The sequence below is a fragment of the Triturus cristatus genome, chromosome 1_1 (assembly GCF_964204655.1).
Source record: "Triturus cristatus chromosome 1_1, aTriCri1.1, whole genome shotgun sequence".
Lineage (NCBI taxonomy): Eukaryota > Metazoa > Chordata > Amphibia > Caudata > Salamandridae > Triturus > Triturus cristatus.
The window spans coordinates 236,393,711-236,421,011 of NC_140579.1; the positions used below are offsets into that span (position 1 = coordinate 236,393,711).

General features: G+C 49.5%; 1 protein-coding gene across 19 annotated transcripts in view; it reads left to right on the forward strand.

The window, feature by feature from the left end:
• Positions 1 to 27,301, forward strand: part of LOC146870056 (retinoblastoma-binding protein 5) — a 529,113-nt gene that overhangs the window by 376,534 nt on the left and 125,278 nt on the right. For 4 of the 19 annotated variants that reach the window (XR_014968878.1, XR_014968858.1, XM_085627120.1 and 1 more), the window contains one exon: positions 3,141 to 3,188. The exons of 12 other annotated variants lie outside the window; for them this stretch is intronic. Coding sequence is in view for 4 of the 7 variants with exons in the window: in XM_085627120.1 (XP_085483246.1) it covers positions 3,141 to 3,151 (11 nt within the window). In the remaining 3 variants the exon portion in view is untranslated. Of the gene's footprint in view, positions 1 to 3,140; positions 3,193 to 27,301 lie in introns of all 19 variants that reach the window. 3 more of the 19 variants (XR_014968866.1, XM_085627047.1, XM_085627282.1) reach the window with 1 other exon arrangement.

Below are 27,301 nucleotides of genomic sequence, written 5' to 3' on the forward strand. Positions count from 1 at the left end.
ACTTTGCAAACGTTAAAGGCAGGGAAGGTCCCATGGGATTACATGAATGTTTCATCTTTGTTCCTCCCTTTTAATTTAACTGCGAAACAACAGTTTATGTCTATGAAGGATGCTACTTATTCATTACTGCACATTGAGGAATTAGAACCATTGCCATTCTCTATTGCTGGGTTAAATTCGGCCGTGTGGCTTATCCACGGAGTGATCACTTTACCTTTTTTGCTTTTTAAGTTTAGTTCGTGCATGAAACATTATGCTCTTGGCAGATATGAACAACTTGGTAGTGCGTTCCTGCACGAAGTTTGGTCGCTCCCGTTCACGTATAGATGCATGCGGGAGGGCACTGAGGCTTATCTGAAGGGTGAGGAATGCACTTCTGCTCCTGATCATTCTGTAGTGTGTAGACACATACAATTACATGGTGCATGCAATGTACACGCTCCTAATTTGGCTTGTGTCCTGAAAGGTGTACCGGTGCCGGTTATAACACCTTCATTCACACTGCTTGCTAACGGTAGTTATTTGCTTTTAAATAATGAGAATTGCTGTGGGATGCTAAAGGGCATACCATACATAGTCACTGTTTCACAGCGTGCTGTTTGCTGTAATAATGTCCTTTTCCCGCCCCCGCATGGACGGCTCGATGTTTCTATCTGGCCTTCGATTCCAACCTTGAGCGCAGAGTTCAACCAGATGAGCAGAATAAGGGCTCTTTTGTCTCAAAGGGAGGTCGCTTTGACTTCATCCCGTGAAACCTTTCTTCTTCACGTGGCAAACACCCGCACGGAGGTGCAGGCGCTTTTGAATACTGACCTCCCCTTCCATTTTGGAACATTGATACAGACTATCTTTAATGCCTCGTCTACGACCGGCATAGTACATTTTTTTAAACTTGTGGGCTCCGGCCTCGTGACCTCCTTTCAAACTATTTTTGGTGTGATTCCCGCATTTTTTCATTCTATTTTTTCCAGCGTCTTCGGAGGTCTTCCTTTGCTTCTCGCCATTATAGCTGGAATACTCCTTTTGGTTTGCGTGCTACGCAATGGATGCGCAACTTGCGTACCGAGACAACATGCCCCGGCTGTTACATCTGCGTAACCGGATGCTTTAATACTATGGTACGTTGCCCCTCGCAACTTTAAGTGTCGTGTATGGATTGTCCTTCCGGTTTCCCTTCTTTACTTGTGTGCAACCAGTCTTTCACTGCCTGGATTGTCCATTCCAGTGGGCTCTGGATTTATGCCTGTCAAACTCGGTGTCACCTGTACCGGATTTTGGTCAACTAATGGGCCCCTTAACGGCTCATGAGTTTGAATGTTGTGGTGTCGGGTTTATGGCCTTGGGTGCGGCACATGGAGTTCTTGGAAATTGGGCCATTGAAGAGGCTGCGATTGACTTGCTGGAACGAAGTTATATCGAGGAACCTTCCTGTTGTCCCCGTGTGGTGCTGGAAGCTCCGATTGTGAGTGAACACGTGTGTTCCTTTCCCTTACTGGATTGGATAGCGGATAATTTTGCGGAACGCTCCACTGATTTCCTCTTGGAGGCTGTTGCAACTTATTGTGCCTATACCTTGATGGATTGACTCTTTATCTTGGTCAACTCATAGGGCATCCAATGATGTCAATTTTTCCCCATTTTTTCATGTTTTTTTCCCCTGACGACATCATTTTTCGGTGTATGACTTTTTAAATCTCCTTTTCGAACTTACACTTACCTTATATGGGCTTATAGTTCATGCCCTTGGTTTCGTTCTTTCTAACTTGAACTCTGCGTTCTTGCTAAGTGCGCCCCTAGTGGTTAGTAGTCCGATCAAGGGGGGGTGTAGTATGGGTTAACCACTCCCTATGTACAAAGCTAAGTTAGCATAACCTCGTCGGCTGTTAGAAAGCCAGCTTGCCGCTTCTGCTGCTTTTGCACGCGACACTGTTGTTACATGTTATTCATTCGAGAACTGCTGACTCGGCTTTGCTTCACATGAGAACCGTCTGTTTATCATCCTTAACAGTGAGCAGTGACCTTGGTCTGTACACCGTGTAAAGAACGAGTCTGGGTCACTAGACGGTGCAGGTTGTTGTGTTCAGGTTGATCGTACCACTTCTTAGCCATAACATACATACAGCTGCCAATGCCTGAAAGACGAGTCCTTTAATATTGCAGAGCAGCATGTTTTCTGTTACATTCGAAACGAAGAGCTGTTGCAGGAGAGAGCCTAGCTGATCCTGTGATGTGATTCCACTACGTTGATATATAAGGTATGGGGTCCCCCATGCAAGCCTAAGAGACCTTCTATTAGTCTAATAATACCTTATTAGTTGCTAGATAAAGGAGGGTGGTCGCTTTCCACTGTCATTATTATTATGATTGCTCCTTTCATTTTCTAGGGTATTGTAACAATGCTGATGGTGCTGATCCTAACCATTTGTCTGCTTGTGTTAGCCAAAGTACTGCATCTTAGGACGCGAGGTTTATAAAATAAACTCTTTAAACTTTACAGTGTCTTTGTTATTCTGTTGTGGACTGATATATAGCTACCAACGGGTATTTCGGATTCCCACCACTCCTGAGAGTATCTAAGTCGCTTGTTCTGGGTTGTCTATACTTTGGGACCGCTGAGCTAAATCTCGGATAACGAATGGGACACTAAGCTAGTCGGATAGGGGTTCTTGGTTCTGAGGGGAGTTTCTGGTACACCACAATTCTCTGAGGTCCTGGTTTCCTGCACATAGTTCTGTGCATAAGCAGAATCCCTGCAACAGGAGGAGGCACATACCTCGAGACTTCCAAAGACTTTCCAAGACAAAAACAAGTGCAAACCTTTGGGCCCAACACCAAATGGCGATCTATGCATAGTGTGTAGATCTGCAGCTCTACATGCCAAGAACAGATGCATACTGGTAGGGAATGCTTTATAATGTTATCTACCACTAATCTCTCTTCTAGTCTTGATTGTAGTCCAGTCTTATTATAGTCCTTATTTTTTAAATCCCGCCTTTTTACCAGGGGTCAGACTGTAATCGAAGTTTGATCACTTAATGGACAACTGATATGAGGATGTATTTTTTTTTTTTTTACCTGTCTGCTAGATAGAAGTATCTAGTGACTGAGTACTGTTTTTTCATGTCATCCTCTTTGTGTAGGTTACCTCTAGGATTGGCGGGACTTCGCGCTCGCATCCAAGAAGTGTGGTAGGTAAGAGCCTCATTGCCCACCACCACCACATGTAGATAGTATGAAAACACTAGGTCCTGATGAAATGCAATGGATCAGAATTGACCACTACGCATGAAACATGTTGACCACACTATATGAGATGAGCTGAGCTCCACTGGACCATAGAGCCCGAGAGCGGCCACTCAGTTTGCTTTTAAGAAGGTGGATTACCAACCTAACAAAGAGTTTATGTGGACTATCCAACCTTTTTCAAACGTCACTTACCCGCACCATATCTACATTGTTCTTTAGGGCCCTCACACCCACGCACCATATGGCAGGAAAAAAAGATCTCTGCTAAAGAGCCCCTTTAAGGGTGCCAGTCGGGTATTACAGCTCCGACCCGACTAGGAGCAAGTCCATATGATGAAGCATGACACCTAGCTTGCTGGGTGTGTGAGGACTCTAGTTCCGAGAAGGAGGACTTCCCTCCTTAAATCCCCCTACCACGTTGTCCGCCTTGGGGAACAGCATACCTTTCATGTTAAGTATTTTTAAAAAGCAGTCAGAGTTCTACATTTCGTCTAGAGTCGGGAGGGTATCAAGGTGCCAATCAATCTCGCTTCTGATTGCAGAGCCAGTCCCCCAATTGGTCCTGTTGCACTCTAACTTTCTAAGTCCATAGGCCATCGTAGGTATTTTTGGCACTCTCCCAGCTCCCTCTGGCGTGGCCTAGGGCTCCCAGGTTTGCAAGGATCTCTAGTCGGGTTAGCACCAGCGGTTTTGTCCTCTGCGCAGTCCATTCCCCTTGAACCCACCTCGCTGTTTGGCACTGACTCTGGTGCCGACTTCCACTCCAGCTACAAGATCAGCTCCTGTCCATTCTCCACCTACATGGATCCATTCGTCGCCTGCGCCAGAGGTCGAACTCTTGCAGTTTCCGTTGTGTGACCTCAAGCCGAATACACTTTGACCTCGACCGAGGTCCGCGCCTAGGACCCACTTCAAAGCACCTGTCCCGATTTGCTCTGATTAATAAAAAACTGTTTGTCTTCCATTGGGCCCTCTTCAGAGGCTACATCGTGTTTTTGCCTGTGATCTGCCTAATAATGACAATAACAATGGTGAGGATGGGGATGATTTACCCCCACACTATGATGATATCTATATGGATTTGCAGGAGGCAAGTGGGCTGGATACCTCCCCTGACACAGTTGATTTGCCACTGGATTAAAGCTAACCTGGCTGATGAAGGGTGTTACCCAGAAACCGGTCCCAGGATGCTTGTTCAGGGAAGACCTGGCTTGGCAGTTAGGACTGAACTGTTCCCATGAGGCACAGGGTCCAGACTGATTTGCATATCGCTGGGTCTGAACTGAGATTTCGAAGTGAGCTAAAGAATGATGATGGATTCAACCCATATCTGTGACTGGGGGTGAGTGTCTGAAAAGTTTAAGCGCTCCGTCCATTATCTCCTTGTGTTTTCACAGTTGATTTCACACCTTGAACCCTCAAAGGAGGAGAAGACATCCTTTGCTGTAGTGATTAGGCGTACAGCTGAGGTTGTGGATGTGCAGCTACCTTCAGTTGAAATAAAGACAAATATCCTTACTGAGGTTTTGCACCCTGGGTCAGCCTCATATGAGCCCTAAAGTCAATTTAATGAAGAGCCGTTTGACATCTTTATAGACACTTGGACGAAGTCATGCTCTTACCCACTGGCAAACATACAGGTCGCCAGGCCCCATAGACCACCACCGGGAGATGCAACCTTTCTTACCCAGGACCTGACTCCTGAGAGTTTGGTGGTCCAAGCTTCCACCAGCAAAGCCAACCCATATACATTCCCTACAACAGCTCTAGACAGGGAGTTGGAAAGGATTGAGGCATTCTGGAAGAAGATGTTCTCCTCTACCAGCTTAGTGTTCAAGTCAGTGAGTGCAGGCTACCTGTTATGCCATTGTATGCATGCCCTCTGGGACATGGCCATTGAGATTTTACTGGCGTTCCCAGACAAAACTTGGGTTTCGCTGTTTAAAATTAGGAAGGATGGTCAGGATACAGCATGGTCAGGATACAGCAAAATATGTCAGTAGGGCTAGCCTGAATATTACTGACTGCTTGGGGCATGCAGTGGGAACTAGTGTGGAGCTCTTTGCCATGCATGGATGGGATCCACTGGCTTTTCTGGGGACGTTCAAGGATCTCTAATGGATATGGTTTTTGATGGGTTCCGCCCCTTTGGCAAATAGGCTGATCTGCCCTCGAATGTTGTAACCAAAGCATAGCCACAGAACGTTCCTAAGCCCTTTCTACCCCTGCCTTGCAGTTTCCTCAGCATGTTATTTGTGTTTTTTAAATTATATAAAGCGCACAAGTACCCTAAGGTGGACTGGCTGTAAACAGAGGCAGAAAAGAGGAAAGCTAGATTACAATCAAAAGAGATATGCTTTGAGCGCTTTGCAATAATGCAGATGATTTGACTCCATGCGGATGCAACTGGTAAACATGCAGTGCCCGTGCAGACTAGTCAAATGATGAGGGATTCTGGCTGATCTGGGAAGTCTTAAGATTAGCCTGACTGACGTGTTTTGCATCACTGAAGCACACTGTATCGGATAAGCGGGAAAGGGCCAGAAACCAAGTGCTTGTATAATCCAGACAACTTGTAATGATTGTCTGTACCAATGTTGTCACATAGGAGCCTGGCACAAATGGAATGATCTTTCTAAACAGTTTCAAACCTTTTTGAGGCCACTTTAGAGGGCTGGCATATAGGCAATCCCAGTCACTTCTGCAGCAGTCGCGGTTTCTGTTTCAGGGCTGGGAAAGGAGATCAAGCAGACACTGTGCAGGTCTCCAGGGCCACTGTTCCACCTAGCCCCTGCGGCATGAGCCTCCAAGCTACTTAGGTTTGCCCTTCGCAGCACTCAGCCACCCTGTGAGAGGTAGGAACAGACATTTTCTACAAGCATGGCAGGCCATTACATCCGACAGATGGGTCCTCCTGGTCGTCGAGCAGAGAAGCTTTCGAAAGAGTACCTATCCATCTTGCTACAAGAGGTGTAGGCTGTTATGGCCAAAGGGGCTATTTCCTTGTGCCTGAGAAGGATGGAGACCATCATTCTATTTTAGAACTTCTCCTTCTGAATGCCTTTCTCTGTCCTAAATTCAGTCTGCCATAGATCTGGGTGACTGAATGGTTGCCTTGGATCTGCAGGGCATCAAAAAGGAATGTGATGGAATGCTTGAATTAATCTCAGCCATTGGCGATCGCTTTAGGCCGCATCCCAATCCACCATTATTTTTTAAACAGCCATATGCAAATCACCCTTGACCCTGCTCCTCATGGGAACCGTCCAGTCTGAACTGCTAGGCCAGGTCCTCCTTTCTAGAATGCAAGCAGCCCAGGAACGTTTCCAGTCTTTTTATGGGCTCATCAGCCAGGTATAGCTTGATTCCAGTGGCACTGTGAGCAAAAGACCCACGTCTGGGCATACCCGTCATACTTAAGGCATCAAAAACAAACTAATGGATGGAATGCTTAAATTAATCTCAACTATTGGCGATCGCTCAAGGCTGCTTCCCAATCCATTGTTTTTCACCCACCATGCCACCTCACTTTGGGCCCAGCCATATGCAAATCAGCCTTGACACTGCCCCTCATGGAAACAGTTCCACCCGAACTGCCAGGCCAGGTCCTCTCTGAATCGGAATACAATCAACCCTGGACCAGTTTCACCCTTATTTGGGCTCATCAGCCAGGTATAGCTTGATTCCAGTGCCACAATGAGCACGGGACCCACATCGAGCATACCGTGATATTTGAGCATCACAAAGTGATAGATGGAATGCTTGAATTCATCTCAGCCACTGGTGATCGCTCAGGCCACATCCCAAGCCATTGTTTTTCACCCACTATGCCACCTCAGTTTGGACCCAGCCATATGCAAAATGTATGCAGGATGCATACTTTCATGTGCCCTTCCTTCAGTCCCACAGATGTTACTTGATGTTCAAGGATGACCAGGAGCATTTTCAGTTTGCTTTGGTGCCTTTGGCTTTACCAGTGCCCTTCAGGTGTTAACACAAGAGATCTCGAAGGTCACCCAGCACATCTTCGGAAGTTGGGGGATACCATTTTCCCCCTACCTCAATGACTAGCTGTTGAAGGTGGGCTTGCCACAGTCAGTCGTAGCCCACCTCCGACTACAGCGAACCTCCTAACATTTTTTAGGTTTTCGATCAACAAGGTGAAGTCACATCTGACTCATTTGCAGAGCTGTTCTGAGTCTTCCTGACTTCGTGCATTCTGCTTGTCCACGTTGCCAGATTGCAAATATGTGCTCTGCAGTGGGATCTAGAGCCTCAGTGGGCCCAACACCAAGGAAACCTGTCGGATATTAGACAGGTTTAAGAGGAGACAGCACAAGATCTGCGGTTGTGACTACTACACCGCAACCTAACCAGCAACCTAACCAGCAGTAGACCCCACACTCTTCCCCACCCAGAGCTGATAATTGTGACTGATGCGTTCCACCTGGACTGGGGGAGGTCACCTGGGAAAGGTGAGGATCCAAAGACTCTGGAGGAAGCCGGACTTCACATAAATCTGTTGGAGCTGCATGCCATCTGTGTGGCATTAAAGGTCCCCTGCCATAGGGCAGCGAAAGGCTGTTGCAGGTTCTCACAGACAACACCACTACCAGGTCATACTGCAACAAGCTTGGCAGAGCGCAGTCCTGCGCCAAGAGCCACAATGCCTCCAGAGTTGACTGATGCATCAGGGAATTGTTTTTTTTTTTTTTTTTTTTCTCTTTTTTTTTTTGAAACCGTTTATTACAAAATTAAAAAAATATACAAAGATGGGCCTACAACCTTCAGGCCGGCCTCTAGCAAGCAAGAGGAGTATGTGATACAAACAATAGCGCGCATGCCGCGGCAAAGGGAAATGCACAGGAGTTAGAAGCGGTGGTAGCCACACCCTCCGGACCCCACATAACGGTTTCATTTTAATATAAATAACAACAAAAAACAAATCCACAAGGCAACCCACAATCGGAAACAGCAGCATGTGCTCCCCTAGAGGGGGGACCCTACCAATCCATAGGAGTATCAAGGGGGGGAAAAGGTCAGGACGGGGACTAGGGGGACTCAGTGCCCGGCACCGGGGAGATAAACTGGTTAAGGGGACGGGCCGGTGACGGATCGGGCAATAACGGCGGGGTACAGATTCCCCCGCGGTAGGCGTTCCAGGGGCCCCATACTTTCACCCATGTCCCAGGCTTACCTCTCGCAACATACACTACCTTTTCCCGAAACATGCACCAATCCATGTTATCCTTCCATGCCGAGACAGTCGGCGACCTCTGGGAACCCCACAGTTGAGCGATGTCGCGTTTGGCCACCATATATCCCAGAGTCACCCACCACGTCTGCGGCACCGAGTAGTCGGTTGGCTCCCACACATTCAGAAGGCATCTCCTCGCTTCGGGCAGCAGCGACACACGCGTAACCACCCGCAGGACCTCATGCCCACCACGCCAGAATCGCTCCACCTCCGGGCATTCCCACAAAATATGGAGAAAGGTCCCCAAAGAACCACACCCACGCTTACACAACCCGTCCACAGCATAGCCCATACGCAGTAGCCTTGGCCCTGTAACATAGACCCTATGGAGTATCTTGAGCTGGACGAAACGAAGGCGGGCCGGTATGGCCACCTCTTTCGGGGAGGCCACCGCAGATACCCAGTCCTCGTCATCCAGCTCCAATCCATCGGCAACCCATGCCTCACGAAGGTTAGTCAGCAGTCCCGAGCGGTCATTGATAAGTTTTTTGTCGATTAATGAAATCGTGCTGTCCGGTACATGTCCATCTAGTACTCTATCCTCCAGAGGGGAATACTCCGGGATGGAGGCAACGTCCGGGAATACGGAGCATAGCGCATGACGGATCTGCATATACCGAAAGTACTCCCTGTCCTGCAACTGGAATTCTGTCTGCAGCATCTCGAACGTTTTGAATCCCCCCCCTCGTCCAGAGATCACCCACCCTGCTGATGCCTATCATGTCCCACTTCTCAAAGCCCTTCGAGGTCCACAAGGGGCCCAACTGCTCCGATGCGTATAGTGGCGACGCCCGGGTCAAACGATCTTTCCACCCCATCGCCACGTTAGCCACGTGCCACACTCGTACCATGACACGCGTGGGGCCCGTCAGACGTGCGTCAAGCGAGCTGGAGTAAAGCGCTCGGTTATAATCGCCACCCGGCAGTAACATCTTATCCATTTCAAAGGCCGGGTTTAGAGCGGGCCCGTACCGGCCGTGATTAATCACAGCCAGCTGGGAGGCCCAATAATACCGTTTGATATCCGGGAGGGCAATCCCCCCGTCGTACCACGGGAGCGTCAGCTTCGCCAGGGCGATACGCGGTCTACCTTCCCAGAACAGTCGGCGCTGCAAACTCTCCACCTCGCGAAAGTAGCGCGCCGGGACGACGTCCATTGTGTTCTGCAGAGCATACAGGAAACGCGGCAGCGACATCATCTTAAACAATGCCGCCCGGCCGAGCGGCGAGAGCGGCAAGCGCCTCCAACGCGCGACATCCTCCTTCAGGCGCTGGAGGGGGGGAAGCAAGTTCTGACTATATCGGGCCTCCGCGTCCAGGGTAATGAAGACACCCAGGTACCTAAATCCCCGCGGGGCGATCTGGATAGGACAGCCCCGCGGAAGGATAGGATCCTCCCCAGAGAGAACATAGACGCACGATTTAGCCCAGTTGATGACAAGGCCGGAGTTAAGGCCAAATGAATGCAATACGTCGACCAGTACTATCAGTGAGTTACGTGGGGAAGCCAGGTACAGGAGAATATCATCAGCGTATAGAGATACGCGGTCCTCATACTCGGGGGACCAGCGGAGACCACGAATAGAAGGTTCCCACCGCAGCCACTCCGCCAGGGGCTCCAGGGCAAGCGCGAAGAGGAGCGGTGATAATGGGCAGCCCTGTCGCGTGCCCCTGCCCAGCTCAAACTGAGCCGACACTCTACCGTTCACAACCACCTGCGCCAGCGGGCCAGAGTACAACAATTTTACCCAACCGATGAATCCGGGGCCAAACCCAAACTTCGCGAGCGTCGCCCAAATATATGGCCATTCAAGTGTGTCAAACGCCATAGTGGCGTCCAAGGACGCCAAAATGGCCGGCTCCCGTATGAACGGGACACGTGCGAGCACCCCATGCAAACGCCGCAGGTTAAGCGCTGTGTTGCGATGAGGGATAAAGCCGGACTGATCCTGGTGAATCAAGTCACACACTACGCCGACCAGCCGATTGGCCAACACTTTGGCGAGAATTTTGGGCTCCGCATTCAATAGCGAAATAGGCCGATAGGATGTGACTCGGTCCCGTGGCCTCCCCTCCTTATGGATAACCACGATAGTAGCTAGACGCTGGTCTAGTGGGAGGGAACCCGCCGAGTGGGCCGCGAGGAACATAGCACGGAGATGCGGCGCCAGCGTATCCGGTCGCAGTTTATACAACTCGATGGGAAGACCATTAGGACCCATGGCCTTGCCGGAAGCGACCGAGCGTATGGCGAGGGCAATTTCTTCGGAAGTTGGAGCGGCGTCCAACGACACTCTGTCCTCCTCCGAAAGGGAAGGCAGCGCGATATCCCTGAGCAGGGCATGGGAATCCTCTTCAGAGCGGGAGGACACCGGGGAATACACCCCACGGAAATAGTCTGCAAAGCAGGAGACAATTTCTTCTGGTTCAGTGACACACACACCATTCTGTTTCTCAATCAACGGGACAACTCGACTCGCTCTCTCCTTTTTGTCCAGCCACGCCATCAATTTACCAGCCTTATCACCCACATCATACAGTCTCCCCTGTTGCTCTCTACTGAGGCCCCTGGCCGCCTCCGTGACGAGGGCCTTATAGGCCGCTTGCTTGAGTCGGAGAACATGTAATTTGTCATCCGTCACCCCACATTCTAGATCACCCTCCAACTCGGTTATCTCAGCTTCAACACGGGTCACCTCCTCCCGCTCGCGCCTCCGGGAATGGGAAATAAGGGACAAGGCCTCTCCCCGGAGTACCGTCTTGAACGCCTCCCACAGTGAGACCGCCGATGACACAGACCCCACATTCTCGTCAAAGTAGCGCTTAAGGGATTTAACCAGCTCTGCGCGAATGGTGGGGTCACGCAGGTACCAGGGATTAATCGGGACCACCCTACCCTCTCCCCTCGGAAGAATATCAAAGTGCAACAAGAGCGGGGAGTGGTCCGAAATACCCCGTGCCAAATGGCGCACCTCCCCTATCCTCCCCACATGCGCCGCCGGAACCAGGACATAATCTAGCCGTGAGAGACTACCATGAGCCCCTGAATGGAAGGTGTACTGTAACTGCGTGGGATGTTTCAGACGCCAACAATCCACCAGCCCCAAGGTATCCAAGAGGCCAGACAACCACGCCTGGGCACGGGGGAGATCCCTAGGGGGGTAACAATCCACAGTTCCGGAAACCACAGCATTAAAATCCCCCCCCACCACTAGAATCCCCACCGGAAGGCCAAGGAGGAGGCGCCCCAGATCCGCAAAGGTGGTCGTCTGCAGCCCCGGTGGGACATAGACACGAAAACGACCACTCTGCCCTCCATTCTACCCACCAAAACCGTGTAACGTCCCCTGTCGTCATGGAGCACCTCATCAATCTCCAACGGGAGCGAGTTCTTAACCATAATGCCCACACCCCTTGAACCAGACGTGAAGCCCGAATGGGCCACAAGGCGGTAGCCCCGTCGATTCATAGCACAAAAGGAGTTGCCAATGAGGTGTGTCTCCTGCAGAAAAACTATATCGGGCGAAATTCGCTTCAAGAACTGCAGGACCACACCTCGTTTTATCCTGTCCCCCAATCCATTGACATTCCAGGACAACAGACTCAGTCCCCTACCCCCCATCATAAACAGAAGCCATCACTCGTCCCCCAGAGAGCACTTTAGAAATAACACAATGATACTTTTGCCTTGTGGTGTAAACGAACAACACCCCACCCCAACCCACCCGCCCCAACAAAACTCCCTGCACCCCTGCACCCCTGCATGAGCCCAGACAGCCCCCCCAACTTGCAGTGTGCCTGTCGCCCCTATATAATGAAACTAGCTAGACCCTCTAGAGGAGGAAAGAGTACCCCTTCTAGACCCCACACAACCCCCAAGGGAGGGGAAAGAACAAAGACAGAAGCTTGGCCGAAAGTGGCATCATAGACGTCCAGAGTGAGGCCCAACATCAACCCCTCAGTCCCGATCCAGTGGGCTGTCTCCTCCTGCCGCCCCACCCCCCCCCTCCCACCATCTCGATCACTACCCCCAGACAGAGTGTCCAGCCAGTCCCCGGCCGCTTCGGGACGATCAAAAAAGTGCGTGCGACCATCCACCTCTACCCGCAGCTTGGCCGGGAAGAGCATGGCGTATTTTAAGTTCATGTCCCGGAGCCGGCGCTTGACGCCCAGGAAACTCAGTCTCTGCTTCTGGACCGCTTGGGTAAAATCAGGATAAAAGTTCACCTCCATATTTTCCAGCTTAATCGGCCCTTGCAGTCTGGAGGCTTGCAGGATCGCGTCCCTGTCCCGAAAATTAAAAATCCGGGCAATGAGAGGCCGCGGAGGGGCTCCGACCTTCGGCCTTCCCCCGGGAACTCTGTGGGCCCTCTCCACGGCAAAGAATTTACTCAGTCCCCGAGGCTGGAGATGGGTAGCGATCAGGTCCTCTACAAAAAGATCCGCCGCCGCCTCCTCCCGTCCCTCGGGTACTCCGATGATGCGGATGTTATTCCTCCGGGCCCGACTCTCGGAATCCTCCAGGCGCCGATCCATAAGCGCACTCGCCTGACGAAGTCGGTGCACCTCCGTTTGGAGGGCCGCCACCTCAGTCGTGAGGCCCGACACGGTTTGGGCCAAAGAATCAACCCGGTCGTTGGTCTTGGAGAGATCAGCCCTCACCAGGCCGACATCCACGAGGACCGCGTCGATCTTATGCGCCAAGGTGTCGAACCGCTGGCCCACCGAGGCCTTCATCTCAGCAATGGCGCCCATGACGTCTTGCAGAGTCAGATCCGTGGGCAAATCCGGGGCATCAGGGGGGCCCTCAGAGGACTTGTGCGGTCCGCCGGGAGATCCCTTCTGGAGGGTATAGCGGTCCATGATGTTGGCCTGATGTACGGCGCCACGCCGGGTCGACTTGGTCTTCGACCGATCTCCATCTTGTTTCGCGGCCATCGCCACGGGTCTCACACCCGCACCAGCTACGCCGTCGAGGGCAAGCAATCAAGGCCACGAGCTCCGGGGGGCCACCCCAGGTCGGCGGGGTGGGTCACAGCCGGCAGGCAGGCCGGGGTCTCCCAGCGAGGCCACACCAACACAAAGAGCTCCGCGATCTCACTTGCAGAGACGGCAAGGGGGTGCGAAAGTGAAAGCGAAAGCGCGGGGTACGCGACTCGCCAGGCCCAGCCCGCCGTTGTTGTTCACTTTGCCACTGAGTCACCCCCCAGCGCAAATCCGGGGTCCGGCGAGAAGTAGGCCGCAAACTTCAATCGGTGCTCACTCCGGTACCCGAAGTCCGATTCGAGAACGGGAAACGGGTACCACCTCGGCTCAGGCTCACCGACACAGTCCCCTCAACCGAGGCAGGATGAAGACAGGATAAACGTGGGAGGTTGCGGAGGTCCTCGGGAGCCTCGCACCTACGCGGCCATCTTGGTTGCGCGCTAGGCTCCTCGCATCAGGGAATTTTGCTGATCTTTAACGACCTGGTGGGATCTTTAAATGCTATGGTGGATCACAAATGGCTGTTGCATCCTGAGGTGGCTCAGGACATCTTATGACAGTGAGCAGAGTCATGGCTGGATTTGTTCACCGCCATCAAGAATGCTCAGTGTCAAGACTTCTGCATGTGGCAGTCCCCAAGAATGCTCTTTTCTAGGAGATGCATTCAAGATAGAGTGGAGCACCAGACTCCTGTATTTCTTTCCACCACTGCTTCTCCTGTCCGAGTTCTGAAGATCAGGAATGACTGGGCCCCAAATCATCTAGATTGGGCCAGGAGTGTGAGGCACTTGGAACATCTTGGCATCACCATTTGTCCTCTGATTAGGCTACTGCTGCAGGAGGATCTTTGGTCTCAGCTGCAGGGCAGAGTTTTGCTCCTGAACCTGCACAATCTATACCTCTGTGCATGGAGGTTGAGCGGTGACATTTGATCTGCCTCCTGCGGTTGTGGATGCCAACCTTGCGTTCAGGTGTCCTCCTAAAAGGTGTATCTGCACCAAGCACTGAAACAAATGTGTGGCCTGGTGTGGAGTCCTCATCACAGACCACTTACAAGCCAAACTGTGAAATGTATTACTTTTTGTTTTCTCTTTAGCCCAGCAAGGTCTTGTGGTCGGTACCCTTCAGGGTTATTTATTTGTCCTTTCTGCCTTTTTTGCATTGACCGTACTATAGCTGTCTTTGTTTCAATCACCTTATGTGATGTGTTCTATCAAAGGTTTGATATGTGTTTCCTTCCCAACTGTCTGTGATGCCACAGTAGGATCTTAATTTGGTCCTGACTTTCCTTATGTTTACCCCATTCGAACCCATGCACAGCTGCTTGTTGTGCCTTCTCACTCTCAAAACAGGCTTCCTCATTGCAATCGCGTCAGCTTGCCATGTGATTGAGCTCTAGGCTCTTATTATTACAGCCACCCTACACCACCTATTTCTAGACAAGCTGGTGTTGCGGGCCAGGAATGCCTTTTTGCCTAAAGTTGGTACTCTTTTTCACTCTGAGAAAAACACCACCCTCCCATTGTTGTTTGCACCACCTTGCCCCTCGAAGGAGGAGGGAATGTTCCAGCGACTAGCTCCCAAGAGAGCTCTCAGATTTTATACTGATAGTACCAAAAACCATCTGATGGACAATCATCTCTTTGTGGGATTCTCAGGAGCAAAGAAAGGCAACACGGTGTAGAAAAGGAGTCTGTCACGGTAGATAGTTGTTAGAAGGTGGTTCTGACACTCTGGGCCGCCCGGATTTCTCGCTTTTTGAGCACCTATTTGTTGAAATTTTACTGTGGGAGAGCCTCATAAGTTGACTCACCCACAGTGAACTTATGATGAAAGAGACTGTGTGTGGACTTTACTGGTGTCCCCCTAGCTTGACTAGGCCGCTGTACAACAGCTGGAGTAGGGGGCACCAGGCTGGTTACATGCAGACACGTGTACATGCGTGTGCAACACTAACAAAAGAAGAGAAGAGGGACGAGGAGCAGGTTAAGAATTTTTTTTTTTTTTTAAATGAAGGCAGGTCCAGTGCCTATGCTCCTAAGTAGGTAATGAAAACACGAGGAGGCAACAGTTCCTAAAGGGGAGGGAAGGTTTCTCAACAGATTGTGAGAGAAAAGGTTTTTGTCTCCAAAAGGTAATAGAGTATGCATAAAATGGGAGTATGCCTCCTTATAATTATGTGCCCTCACACACTCAAACGAGTGTAAAGCATCATCATAGGGCGGTGCTCCTCGTGGGGGTGGCGCTGCAGTCCCTCACGGGCCCTACAGAAGGACTCTTTGTCGGAGTTCTTTTCAAGGAGGTGCCGTATTTGTGCAGGTGGGTGTGTGGGACAAGGTGAAGTGAGTGAGTGATGATAAAATTACCTTGTGGTACCCTGACAAAATATTTAATAAAGGGTCCTAGAGGCAAATTAAAAAATGGGTTTGGAGACTCTGTTGAATTAATAAGAGGGGAGGGATAGATGTTTATCCAAACCTGCTCACAAACCGTGAAAGGGGGGGATCAAGTGTTAAGGGTCATAAATGGTCGACATGTTTCGCGCTTGTTAACGGTCCCTAACGGATCCTTATGCGCTTCTTCAGGACGGGGTATACAAAAATGGGAAAAATAAGAGTAGAACTGGGAGTTAGGAAAAGCCCTATACTGCCAAGTCAGCAAGAGTCTAAGGTTGGAGGGACGTCACTGCGTCCAAGAACCGTCTTGTCCAAGTTCTAAAAAAGCTGAACCTGTGGGAGACAAGGGGAAAACAGAAAACCAACTGGAAGCAGGGGATGGGGGAGAGGAGCCCGGGATCTCAACTCTAGGCCCTGCTGAAGCCGGGCAGCGCAGTCACGCTCCCCATGAAAATGTGAGGCGGCGGGGAGCGCTGTCGCGCCCCCCTGCGAAGAGGTCTTTAGGGGCCCGGGACCCCATCCCCTGGCCCCGAAGCAAAGCCGGGGAGCGTCGTCTTTTCCCGCGGGGCGAAGACGGGCAAGACGGGGAGCTCAGGCGCTCTCCCCGCGAAGGAGGAAGAGGAGCCTTGACCCCCAGGCCCCGAAGTAGCTCAAGACTGGGAGCGCAGGCGCGCTCCCCGCGAAGAGGAGGGGGGCCCTGGACCCCATCTCCGGGTCCCGAAGCTTGAGGGAGGCGGGGGGAGTGCCGTCGCACTCCTCCGAGGTCCGCCTGGACCAGCAGGAACCTCCGTGTCTGCCCGCAGGAGAGGGCAGACCAGAAGAGTGCCGGCTCTGTGGCAGCACGCGAGGGTGCTGGCTGGGCGGGGAGCAGGCGAGGGCAGCCGGGGGTGGGCTCCCCGGGCAGTCCTCCACCGTGAAGGCATGCGGGGTCCCGGGTGGGACTGAGACCCCGATAGAACAAGGAAGTGTGGTGTGAGGGGCCCGGGTGGGACCGGGCCCGAAAAACTGAAAGAGCGGCCGGGGTGGGCTCCTCGAGCCTAAACACTCACCTAAGGGTCCGGTGGGACCAGACCCTCCAACGAGGGAACACAGTGGCCTGAGGCCCACTTCACGGCTGTCCCCGAAGCAGCGTGAGAGCCGCTGCTCCAATATTCAAGAGCCCCGAAAAGCCAGCTTTTCTCTGCTTGTGGTGGCCCCAGGAGAACGGGGTTGCCACCGCACGTGTGCAAAGGTGCAGGGGGAGCTGCAGGATCAACGCAGTCTTCCCCCAGCACAAAAATGGATGTCCCCTCCCTAAGTCTCATGAGGACTTGAAAAGAATAACCACTCAAGCGCTCACCCAGCATTTCAACACCTTCTGGGCCTGAACTTTAGTTCTTCAGCTGGGGGTGTTTTGAGAAGTGCGCCAAGTGATGAAGGGCTGAGGTGGGGATGTCTGGAGAAGGGCATCCCCTGGAGGTGAAGGGGTGTAATTGCACCAGAACAGCATTTACTAAGGTTATTTATTTTAGAGGGACTGGAAGTCACATGTGTAATGTGGAGTACCGGTGTAAGGTGATGTCATATGTCATAAGCCAAATGGGGTTATGTTGCTCGACATTCCTGCTAGGATGTCAGGGCTGTATATGCGTAATCCTGTGATGCCTTTAGGGGCTTTAATTGGAATGCATTCTAATGATCCACAAATGTGATGAGTACTGTCATTCTAAAGTGATGCCTAAACATGTTTTCTTGCTGCTGCGTTTGGGTGAAGAACCCAGACTGCTAGCCCTTAAGATGTAGAGGTGTATACTTCATGGTCAGTAGGAAATGCTCAGTCAAGGTTGTGTGTCACCAGGGCAGGTGTACCTATTTTAAGTGCTTGTTGAGGTAACGGGGAGGGTCACCGCTGGAATGATGCCAGTGCGCAGGGCCCTCCCTCCAGGGTAGGTTCAACTAACTGTATTTGGGGGGCAAGATGATGTGCATACATGGGAGTGGTGGTACTAGACCCCACCCCCCTGCGGGAGGAGTGGAGATGTTATGCAGTGTCACAAAGTAATTCCAACAGCTTATGTATATTTGTAAATTGGTGCATAGTATTGAGTTGTGTGTGTGTTTAATAAATGTACTCTTACTTTTATAAAGCAAAGTACAGACTGGACAATCAATCATTGAGTGTTATTTCTGCGCACTTGCAAATGGCGATTACTAGCCCACACCACCTCCCTTGAGTAAGCCTAAGACTGCTCTACAACGCTACCCTCTGAGAGTCAGGCGCTACAATTGGGTGTTTGGTTCCCAGTGAAGGACAAATGTAGTCTTGTTATTTGTGCAGGCCTCACAGATACTGCCTCGTTTTCCAACAATAGTCCTCTGCATTAAGACCTGCAATACAGTGGCCAAGAAGCATCATCCGAAAAGACTGAGTACTCATTCCAGCAGCGCAAAGGCTGCTTACACTGCGTTGGTGCACAGAGTGCCTGTTGTTGGCATCTGTCAGGCCGCGACATGGGTTTCAAAGCATATGTTCACAAACCACTACTGCTTTCATAGCCAAGTATGATTGGAAGGGTGGTTTTTCGCCTGTTCAGTATTGCAGGACTTTTTGGTCTGAGCCCAGGCAATAGACATTCCACCTTTCGGACATACTGCTCTGGTATCTATTTACAGTTTAGGAATCTGCAGTTAGAAGTATCCAACAGAAAATCAAGTTACTTACCTTCAATAACTCTTTCTGTTGGACTCCTACAATCCTCACACCTCTGTTCTGTAGGGTGGTCTTTGTCTACCTTCTAAAAACATCTCAAGTTAGTAATCTGCACAGTGGTACCTCAAAGTTATTTGTGGCTCTATGTCTGAGGGCACTGAAAGTCTCAAGCAAGAAACTGGAAGCAGCAAGCTGAAATGCGGCTCTGCTCTATCACTTCATGGGTCGGTCAACACTGAGCCACACATGCTGCCTGGTGGCACTTGGAAGTGCTGCTGTGAAAACGTCCTGATCCATTCTGGCACTAGGCTAATATTCTAAAGGTGTTACATCAGCAGTTAGAGTATCCACTATAAAAAGTATTACCGAAGGTAAGTAACTGGTTCATCTACAGAGTAAACAAAGCTTAAAATGTATAGTTACTGAGCGGTTAGTTTATATCCTTTTAAATTGTATCTAAAAGCTATGCATGTATGAATATTATTAATAACATAGAGTAAATTATATTGCGTTTTGATTTTGCCATGCACTTAACAATCAAGTATGTTTTCATGCTTAAGTTTGAAAATAGAGTGATCTTCTATATCCATTCCAAAGCAAACTCTGCAAGACATATAACAAAGGGAGCACACATTTAAGGATAATTTTTTAAGAGATGGGAAGTTTGTTTTCCTAATATTTTTATTTTAATTTTGGAGCAGATAATTACTTTTTATTGGTGTATTAATCCCGTTAATGCTGTTTGCCTGTGACATGAAGCTACTTTAATGGAAAAGTGTATTCCTGGTAAACGTAACATTTTTGAAGGATGTAAAAAAGCTGCAAACACTTTGGACCTGTACACCATCTTTCATCATGGTAAGCAGGGCTGGCTTTAGCGTTGGTGGCGCAAGTAGCATCAATCTTGGTTGACAGCCCCAACAACCACCTTCTTCACAGATTCACTCACTATTACCTTTCCAGGGTGCCCCTCATCTCTCCAAAGCCCCCTCTCACATGTATTTAATTTCTTTTACAACACTGCTCATACCAATAACTTACCCATGACCACGGGGTTTTTATAGGGTACTGGGAGACGGAGGGTTTCTCTGAAAGTGCTGATGTGTCCAAGAAAGGAGGGTGCTTGGGCCGTACCTGACTTTGAAACCTATTTTTTAGCTGCGCAGTTGCAGTGGTTGACACAGCAAGTGGCGCGATGCGAGGGAGAGGCTCGGAGATGCGGCAGATCTCTCAAATAGTATTGGACTTTCCTATATGAATGGGCACCTTACCTGCGGATCTTAAGACAGCGAGAAAATGTTGGAGGCAGAGTATCAAGAGGACAGGTTTAAAAGTATCAAGAGGACAGGTTTAAAAGTGCCGTATGCCCCTGATATACCACTCTCTATGTGCGAGGCGCTTCCCCACGGAGGCTCTTGGCGGGAGAAGCATGATTGGGATGCGAGAGGGCTGACTACTCTTGGGGATTGGGACTATGCTACCCTTCTGTACTTTGCAGGAGCGATTTGATCTAAGAGGGGGGACTTCCTACTTGTTGCAGCGCTCACTGCGGCTATTCGTGCGCATTGGAAAGAGGATCAAGTGGAACCTAAGGTTTCGATGGGGTGTCAATACATAGTAACTGCAACGGGGAGGTTTAAGGCAGTCACATGTCTATATAAGCGCATGACTATTGAGAAGCTACCCCCTTTGGACATACTCAAAAGAAAATGGGAGGTAGATGTGGGGAGAGAGATACCGGAAAGGGCTTGGGCTGAGATTGTAGAGCGAGCGTGGAAGAGTACCAGGAATGCCCGGTTTCAATTGCTTCATTTTTATGTTTTACATCGTGCTTACCTCACACCGGCGAAAATCAAAACATATTTCAACACCGACTCAGACGAATGCCAAGGTGTCGGGGAGAAGGGGCAAACTTCCCTCACATGGTCTGGGATGCCCATTTTTGGCTAGTTATTGGAACAATGTAATTACACTATTAAAAAAGGCGACGGACTGGGAGCTAGATCTGACATTGGGAATTTGTATATTGCATTGGTTTCCCCACACAGCTAAGACTAAGGTCACCAGCAAGTTTATAGATATAGGATTGGTAGTGGCCAAGAGGGAAATCACAATGCACTGGAAGGCAAGTGGGGCCCCGAGTTTCGTTCGATGGAAGAGAAAGTTCATCAAGTGGGCAGAATGCGATGGACTAGTTAGGTTACAGCTAGCGAAGAGGACGGGGAGTGATGACACTGTGCCGAAAGAGCTGGTACCAGGGTAGACCCTTCATAGCGAGTAGCAGTGACCATGCGACCCCATTAGAGGTATGCCTGATGAGTGAAACGGTGTGGCAGCCTGCACAAGGTTCAATTACTTGCCTACTGGAGACCACTGATTACACACTACTAATGGTTATTGATGAGTACAGAGCGATGGGAGATGTGATCTGCCTGGAGGGAGGGGGGAAGGGAACTTTAGGTTTAGCATAGAGTTATTAGGAATAATGTTGTTGCGTTATATGAGCCCCATTGAATATCAGACGTTGCTTCCCTCATTGCATGGTACTTATTCTTCAAGGACATAGAGAAGACTTGTCACAGGGATTTACCAACGATCCTGTATTTGTGTGATTGATCATATTACCGAGGGGAGGGAGATTAGGCCCATGTATTGGGGAAAGTCAAAGTCTTGCTTTATAAAACCTAATAAAGTTTGTTTAAAAAAAAAAACACTGCTCATACCAATCTAGAGTGTCACAAGCACTTTATATCACACATACAATATACAGAGACAACAATCACACAAGTGTGAAAATGTTATTTAACCCTTTGGGTGCGGCCGGAATTTCCCTGCGGTGCGGGAAAATTCCACGTGTGCGCAGATCGGTCGGCTCCCGGCCGTCCTACGAACACGCCCACTGTGACCGGCCGTCCGACTCATGCAAGGGGTTAAGATGATGAGAGCTGCAAGGTGTAGGAGTCACATGTCATCCATCGGTAGGCACTATATGTTAAGAGTGCTTGGTCTGGAGAAGCACAAACTCTGTATTTAAAAGGTTGGCTTTACAAATAAGTATTGATTTCTACCCAAGCAACGAAAGACTGGAAGGAAAAAACAAAGTTCTAAACCTATGCCCTGCAGTTTCCATGCAGCTGTTTGATGCCAGTTCATAGCTCACTGTGCTTTGTTAAAAGGATTTTAACTTCTGAATTGCGAGTACCAAAAGGCTCTCTGTGCCAAAAGCAGTAACCCACTGAGCTATTTACGTAAAGTATTAATCTGTGATCTGCATTTTATACGTGCTTTGCAGCAAGCACATTAACCCTCTGCATTACTTTATGATGACTCAAAGATGCAACTAGACAAAAGTCAGATCTCTCCAGCACATATATTACTCACCAGAGTTATCTGGACTTTTTTATTTTTACCTGGAATCTGCTGGCCTCACAAGTAACTCTACAGGAGGTGCCATTAATCTCATTAGATATTTTAAAATTAAATACCCCTCAAGTTTGTTGCCCAGTGCGGTGGCACTGGTCTCACCGCCCTAATGCGGGCCCGATGGTAAAGCAGTACACATTCCGCTATTCTTCGCCTCCTCATGATTATAGAGGCATTGATAACTGGGTGTCTTCTTCACTACTATCTGATAAGATTTTGTGGTGTTGGTGTGTGCAACGACCAATCCAAAAACAAGTCCTTATCGATCACATGCTGTATCTTTTTATTGCTGCTCCTTACATTTTGCATCTTTTTCACTAAATGTCTGTCTACAAGAGTCAAGGTGGTTTCTGTTGTATTCAGGCATATCCCTACCAGAAAGATAGGAAAAGCACATGTGCCACCCAGAGACACTAGTCAAGGACTAAGCCCTTTGTTTGCTCATAAGATGATAAATCATTTTTCCTGGTGGTCTTCGGTAAAGTGAATGCTCAGGCCCTAGGATGCCTCATGCTTTCTTTCCTGATACTGTCCTATCTTAGTATGGTTTCTAACTTCAAGAAAGGAATAAGAGAGCCGAGGCCAATAAATTGAATAAAGTTACCTTCATAGAGCCTGTACAGGTCCTTTTCCAGAGGCTCTCTTCTGTCCCAATCCCTCTTCATTGGTCAACACCATCTTACCAACATGCTCTTTAACAATTAGTGTGGGTTTGGAGATGCACAATGGTATGGACATTTACTGTGCGTGCTGATACGGAATTAGCCATGCTAGCTCTGTGTTTTCATTCCCACTAGTAGATGATAAGGTAGTCATTGGGTGTGTATGTGAGAGAGTTGAAGAGTTGCAGTAACAATTCATCAGAAAGATAACTTAACGTTTTGCAGCAGAAAGAGTTCAGACTGCTAATATTATTTTATTTAGTGATTCTCAAATTATGTGATTTTACAAAAAATGGTTTCTAGTTCAAATGGATCAGAAGTTACTATAAACTTGGCAACACATTTTGCAGTGTAGTGGAAAGCCCTTCACAAAGGTTGACTGGTGACCTGTTGCTTATTACTATATTTGGATGCTAAATCCATACCAATGAGGTGAAACTTTTGCACAGACCGCGGTAAGAAGTGTAAAAATGAAAAAATGGTAAAGGAATACTATTTCTGAATATGTCACATTATGTTGCATACTTTACTTTTTCTTGCTACATAACTTAGTCGACCCTGCGGCATTTGTCTTTTAGTTGTGCAGTTTGTTTATAAATCCCTGATGCCACGCGGGCCTCAAATAATGGGTTTTCTCAGCTAAATTGATGTGAAAATATCAATGATTCATATCCATCATCTCTCATGTCAGATACACCCCTTCTCATTATTCTGCCATCACATTTGTCCTCTGTTTTCATGCTGACCACCAATTATTGAGATCTGATGCTTTGTATTTTCTGGGGTTTTTTTCTCCTTTTTTTTTTTTTAAAGTTTTTTTTTATTAAGCATCAAGCAAAACAGCAATACGGACATTAGTTCGTTCCAGGGGTGCGCAGGCTCCGAGGTTGCAAAACAGTCAGGTGGTGGTAAGCTTGTATAACAAGAAACCTAAAGGATAGCATCATTGTCTCAGCGTGATGTGAGTAGCCCAGGACCCCCACAGTTGTGTACTAAGGGCCGCGTTGTAACAACCAGACTCCGGAGACCACCTATATTTGGAAAAGGTACATAGACCACACCGAAGGAGGACAGACTGCAGAGGGTAGTCCTCGGGACAGAAAAGCGACCAACGGCCCCCAGCTGAGTTCGAACCCTTTATAATTATCCCTAAAGATGTCTGCCAAGCGTTCCAAGGAAAGAATCCTCCACAACCGAGCGTGCCACAGTGATACCGCTGGGGTTTCTGTTTTCTTCCATGCAGCTGCTACAGTGAGCTTAGCAGCCCCGAGGCACATCCACATAATCGCCTTGTCGGCCTTGGTTTGATATTCTAAGGTGGGATCCCGGAGACCCAGAAGGGCGAAGTCTATGGTAGTAGGAACGGGGTACCCCAGCACATCCTTGATGTGAGATAGGATCTCATCCCAAAAAGGCCTAATCTTCGGGCAATCCCACCATATGTGCTGAAAATCTCCCTGCAGCCCGCATCCCCGCCAGCAGAGATCCGAGGTCTCAGGGAAGATCCGTCGGATCTTGGTAGGATACAAATACCAATCATGTAATGTCTTATAGTGTGCTTCCCTTAGGGTCATAGATTTGTTGTATTTGGCAATGTCTCTCCAGACGTGTTTACATTCTACCTCAGACAGGTCCCTGCCCAATACTCGCCCCCAGAATGTCATGAATCAAACTTGTGGAGAATGTAGGGTGTTCAAGAGCATGTTATAGAGTGCGGAAATGGTGCCTTTCATGGTACCTGCCTTGGAGATCACCAACTGCTCCATGGGTGTGAGAGCCCTAGTGGCCGCCTCCCTAACTCGTGAGGACGAAGCCCAGTGTTTAAGTTGAAGATAATGGTAATATTAACTCGAGGGGAGTGCAAATTCCCTCTTACAACTTGCGAACGTTAAAACCTCATCGTTATGGAACAGGTCAGACAATTTAAGACACCCTCCTTCCTTTCAGCTGTCGAAAGGACCCTCGCGGAGCGCCGGCCGGAATGCCAGATTGAAATGAATAGGAGTATAAGGGGATGGAAATGAAGTCCAGCCCTCCCTCCGTGTGAGTCGGTCCCAGATGGTCAGGGTTGTGCGAGTGGGGGTGCTAAGATGCGTATTGGGTGGTCGGTCGCCCCTCGGCTTCCAGAGGATATCCCAAATGGATCGTCCCACCACAGAGCGGTCCATATAGAGCCAGTGTTTCTCGGACTCCCTCGCCGACCATTGCATTACCACCCTTAGCTGAGCGGCTTGGTAATATAAATTAAAATCTGGTAAAGCCAGTCCACCCCTATCCCTCGGGCGTCTAAGCACGTGGTGGGGCAGGCGCGCCCGCCCCCCCCCCCGCCAGATAGTTAGTGATCAACGAGCGGAGACGAGGCATGAGAGATCGTTCAAGATCGATGGGTAGGGCTTTAAACAAGTATAAAAATGTAGGCAGTACTGAATTTTAACTGCATTAATCCTCCCGAGCCACGAAATGTACAGGGGAGACCACCGTTTAAGGTCCTGCTGAAGCTGCGTCACCAAAGGCGGGTAATTCGCTTTGTAGAGGTCGCCTAGCTTGGCCGCAAGGTGAACTCCCAGATAGAGTAAGGAGCGTTTGGCCCATTGAAAGGTCGTCTGGAGTCTCAATCTGTTTGCGTCCACAGAAGGGAGGGTGAGGTTAAGTATGGATGATTTAGACAGGTTTACCTTAAACCCCGCCACCCGCTCGAACCGACGTAATTCCCCTTGCACCGCCTGTAGCGATGAGGCCGGCTCCGTAAGAGTAAGCAATATATCGTCGGCAAAGAGATGCCTTATACTCGTAACCGCTAAAGGGAATGCCTCGGACATCGTCATTGGAATGAAGCCTGACTGCCAGGGGTTCAATACTGACGGCGAATAAAAGGGAGGACAAAGGGCACCCCTATCGGGTGCCTCTGCTCAGGGCAAAGGGGGCGGAGGGACAACCATTGACCAGGACTCGGGAAGTTGGGAGGTGGTAGTTGGCCTGTACCATTTTGTGGAAGGGAGCTCTAAACCCAAACTTCTGCATAGTTAAAAAGAGGAAAGCCCAATCCACCCTGTCAAAGCCCTTCTCCGCATCCAAACCCACCAGAATCGCAGGAATATTAAACTTGGAGGCCTTCTCGATCAAGTGAATGGTGCGTCTGATGTTCTCATGCGTTTGCCTGCCCTTTATAAACCCGGATTGGTCCGGATGTATTAATTCTGGCATCAGGTGTTCAAGCCTCGCTGCTAGAATTGCGGAATATAACATGGTGTCAAGGTTTAGGAGCGCAATGGGCCTATATGAGCCGCAGAGGTGTGGATCCTTTCCGGGTTTGGGGCTCACCGTGGTCACATCCTCAACCATAGAATCCGAAACCTGGGCGTCTGACGCTATTGCCTGGAATAGAGTCGTGAGGTGAGGGACTAGCTCGGAGGCAAAACATTTTAAAAAATGAGCCGTGAGGCCGTCTGGTCTGGGGGCTTTATGTAATTTGAGCCTGAAGATAGCGACACGTGCTTCTTCCGAAGATATAGGGGAATCTAAGATGTCAGCCGCCGAGCGGGAAAGCTGCGGGAGCGTAACCTCATCCAGAAACTGTTGTTGTAATGCTATATCAGGAGTAGTGCCCTGATATAGCTGACCGTAGAAATCTCCGAAAATGTTAGCCTTAGCGGTGTTGGAGTGTGTGAGTTGTCCCTGTTGATCCCGTATCCCCCCAATAAAGTCCCGTTCCCTCTTTACTCTAAGTTGATGTGCCAAGTGAGTGCCCACCTTATTGCCCTGTGCGTAGGATGATCGGTGTAGTTTTAACAATGTGATCTCCGCTCAATTTGCATATATTGATCGGAGTTTACCCCAGAGGGCGATGAGTTGTCGCTGTAGGGCGCGTGTTGGCAAAGCTTTGTGTGCCCGTTCCGCAATCTCCAACTCCCCCTCGAGACACTCCCTCTCCTTCATCCTTTGTTGTTGAGGATCGAGTTGGATGCACTTCCCTCTCAGAACAGCCTTGAAGGCATCCCAATTGTTCTGCGGGGATGTGTCCTGGGGAGTGTTATGGGCAAAGAAGTCTACGATAACAGCCCTGAGCTCCTCCCTGAGGGCCGCATCCCGAATAAGAGCCGAAGGGAAGTACCACCTTTAGAAGGACTGGTCCAGCTAAGGCCCAAGGTGATCAAGCTATGGTCTGAAATGGAGATAGGCAATATCTGTGCTGCCTGGAGAGCCCCAACAAGGATTGGCTAACGAAGAAGTAGTCTTTTCAGGAGTATGACTGATGTACGTGGGAGAAGTGTTTATAATCTTTTGTGGTAGGATGAAAGAAACATCAAGCGTCAAATAAGCCAGGGGTAGATAATTTCTGTCTAACCCCTTCAGAGAAGGTGTTGGCCGCCGCCCTGTTAGCGCTGGTACTGTCGAGGGACCCATGCCAAGCTAAGTTGCTGTCATTGTTGCCAAGCTAAGTTGGGTGCTGCATTAGTGCAGGTCGCGCTGTCATTGTGCAGTGTTTTTAAAAGTACCAGTTTTTGTATTTTCGTTTTTTTCTTGGATTCCCCCTGTTTTTATTGTTCTTTTGCTTGGGTACTCGTCCCCTCACTTGCATTTAAAATCTGGAAAGCGCACCGCCGTTTGGCGGGTCCGGGTCCCGGGGTTGGACTCTTGTGGG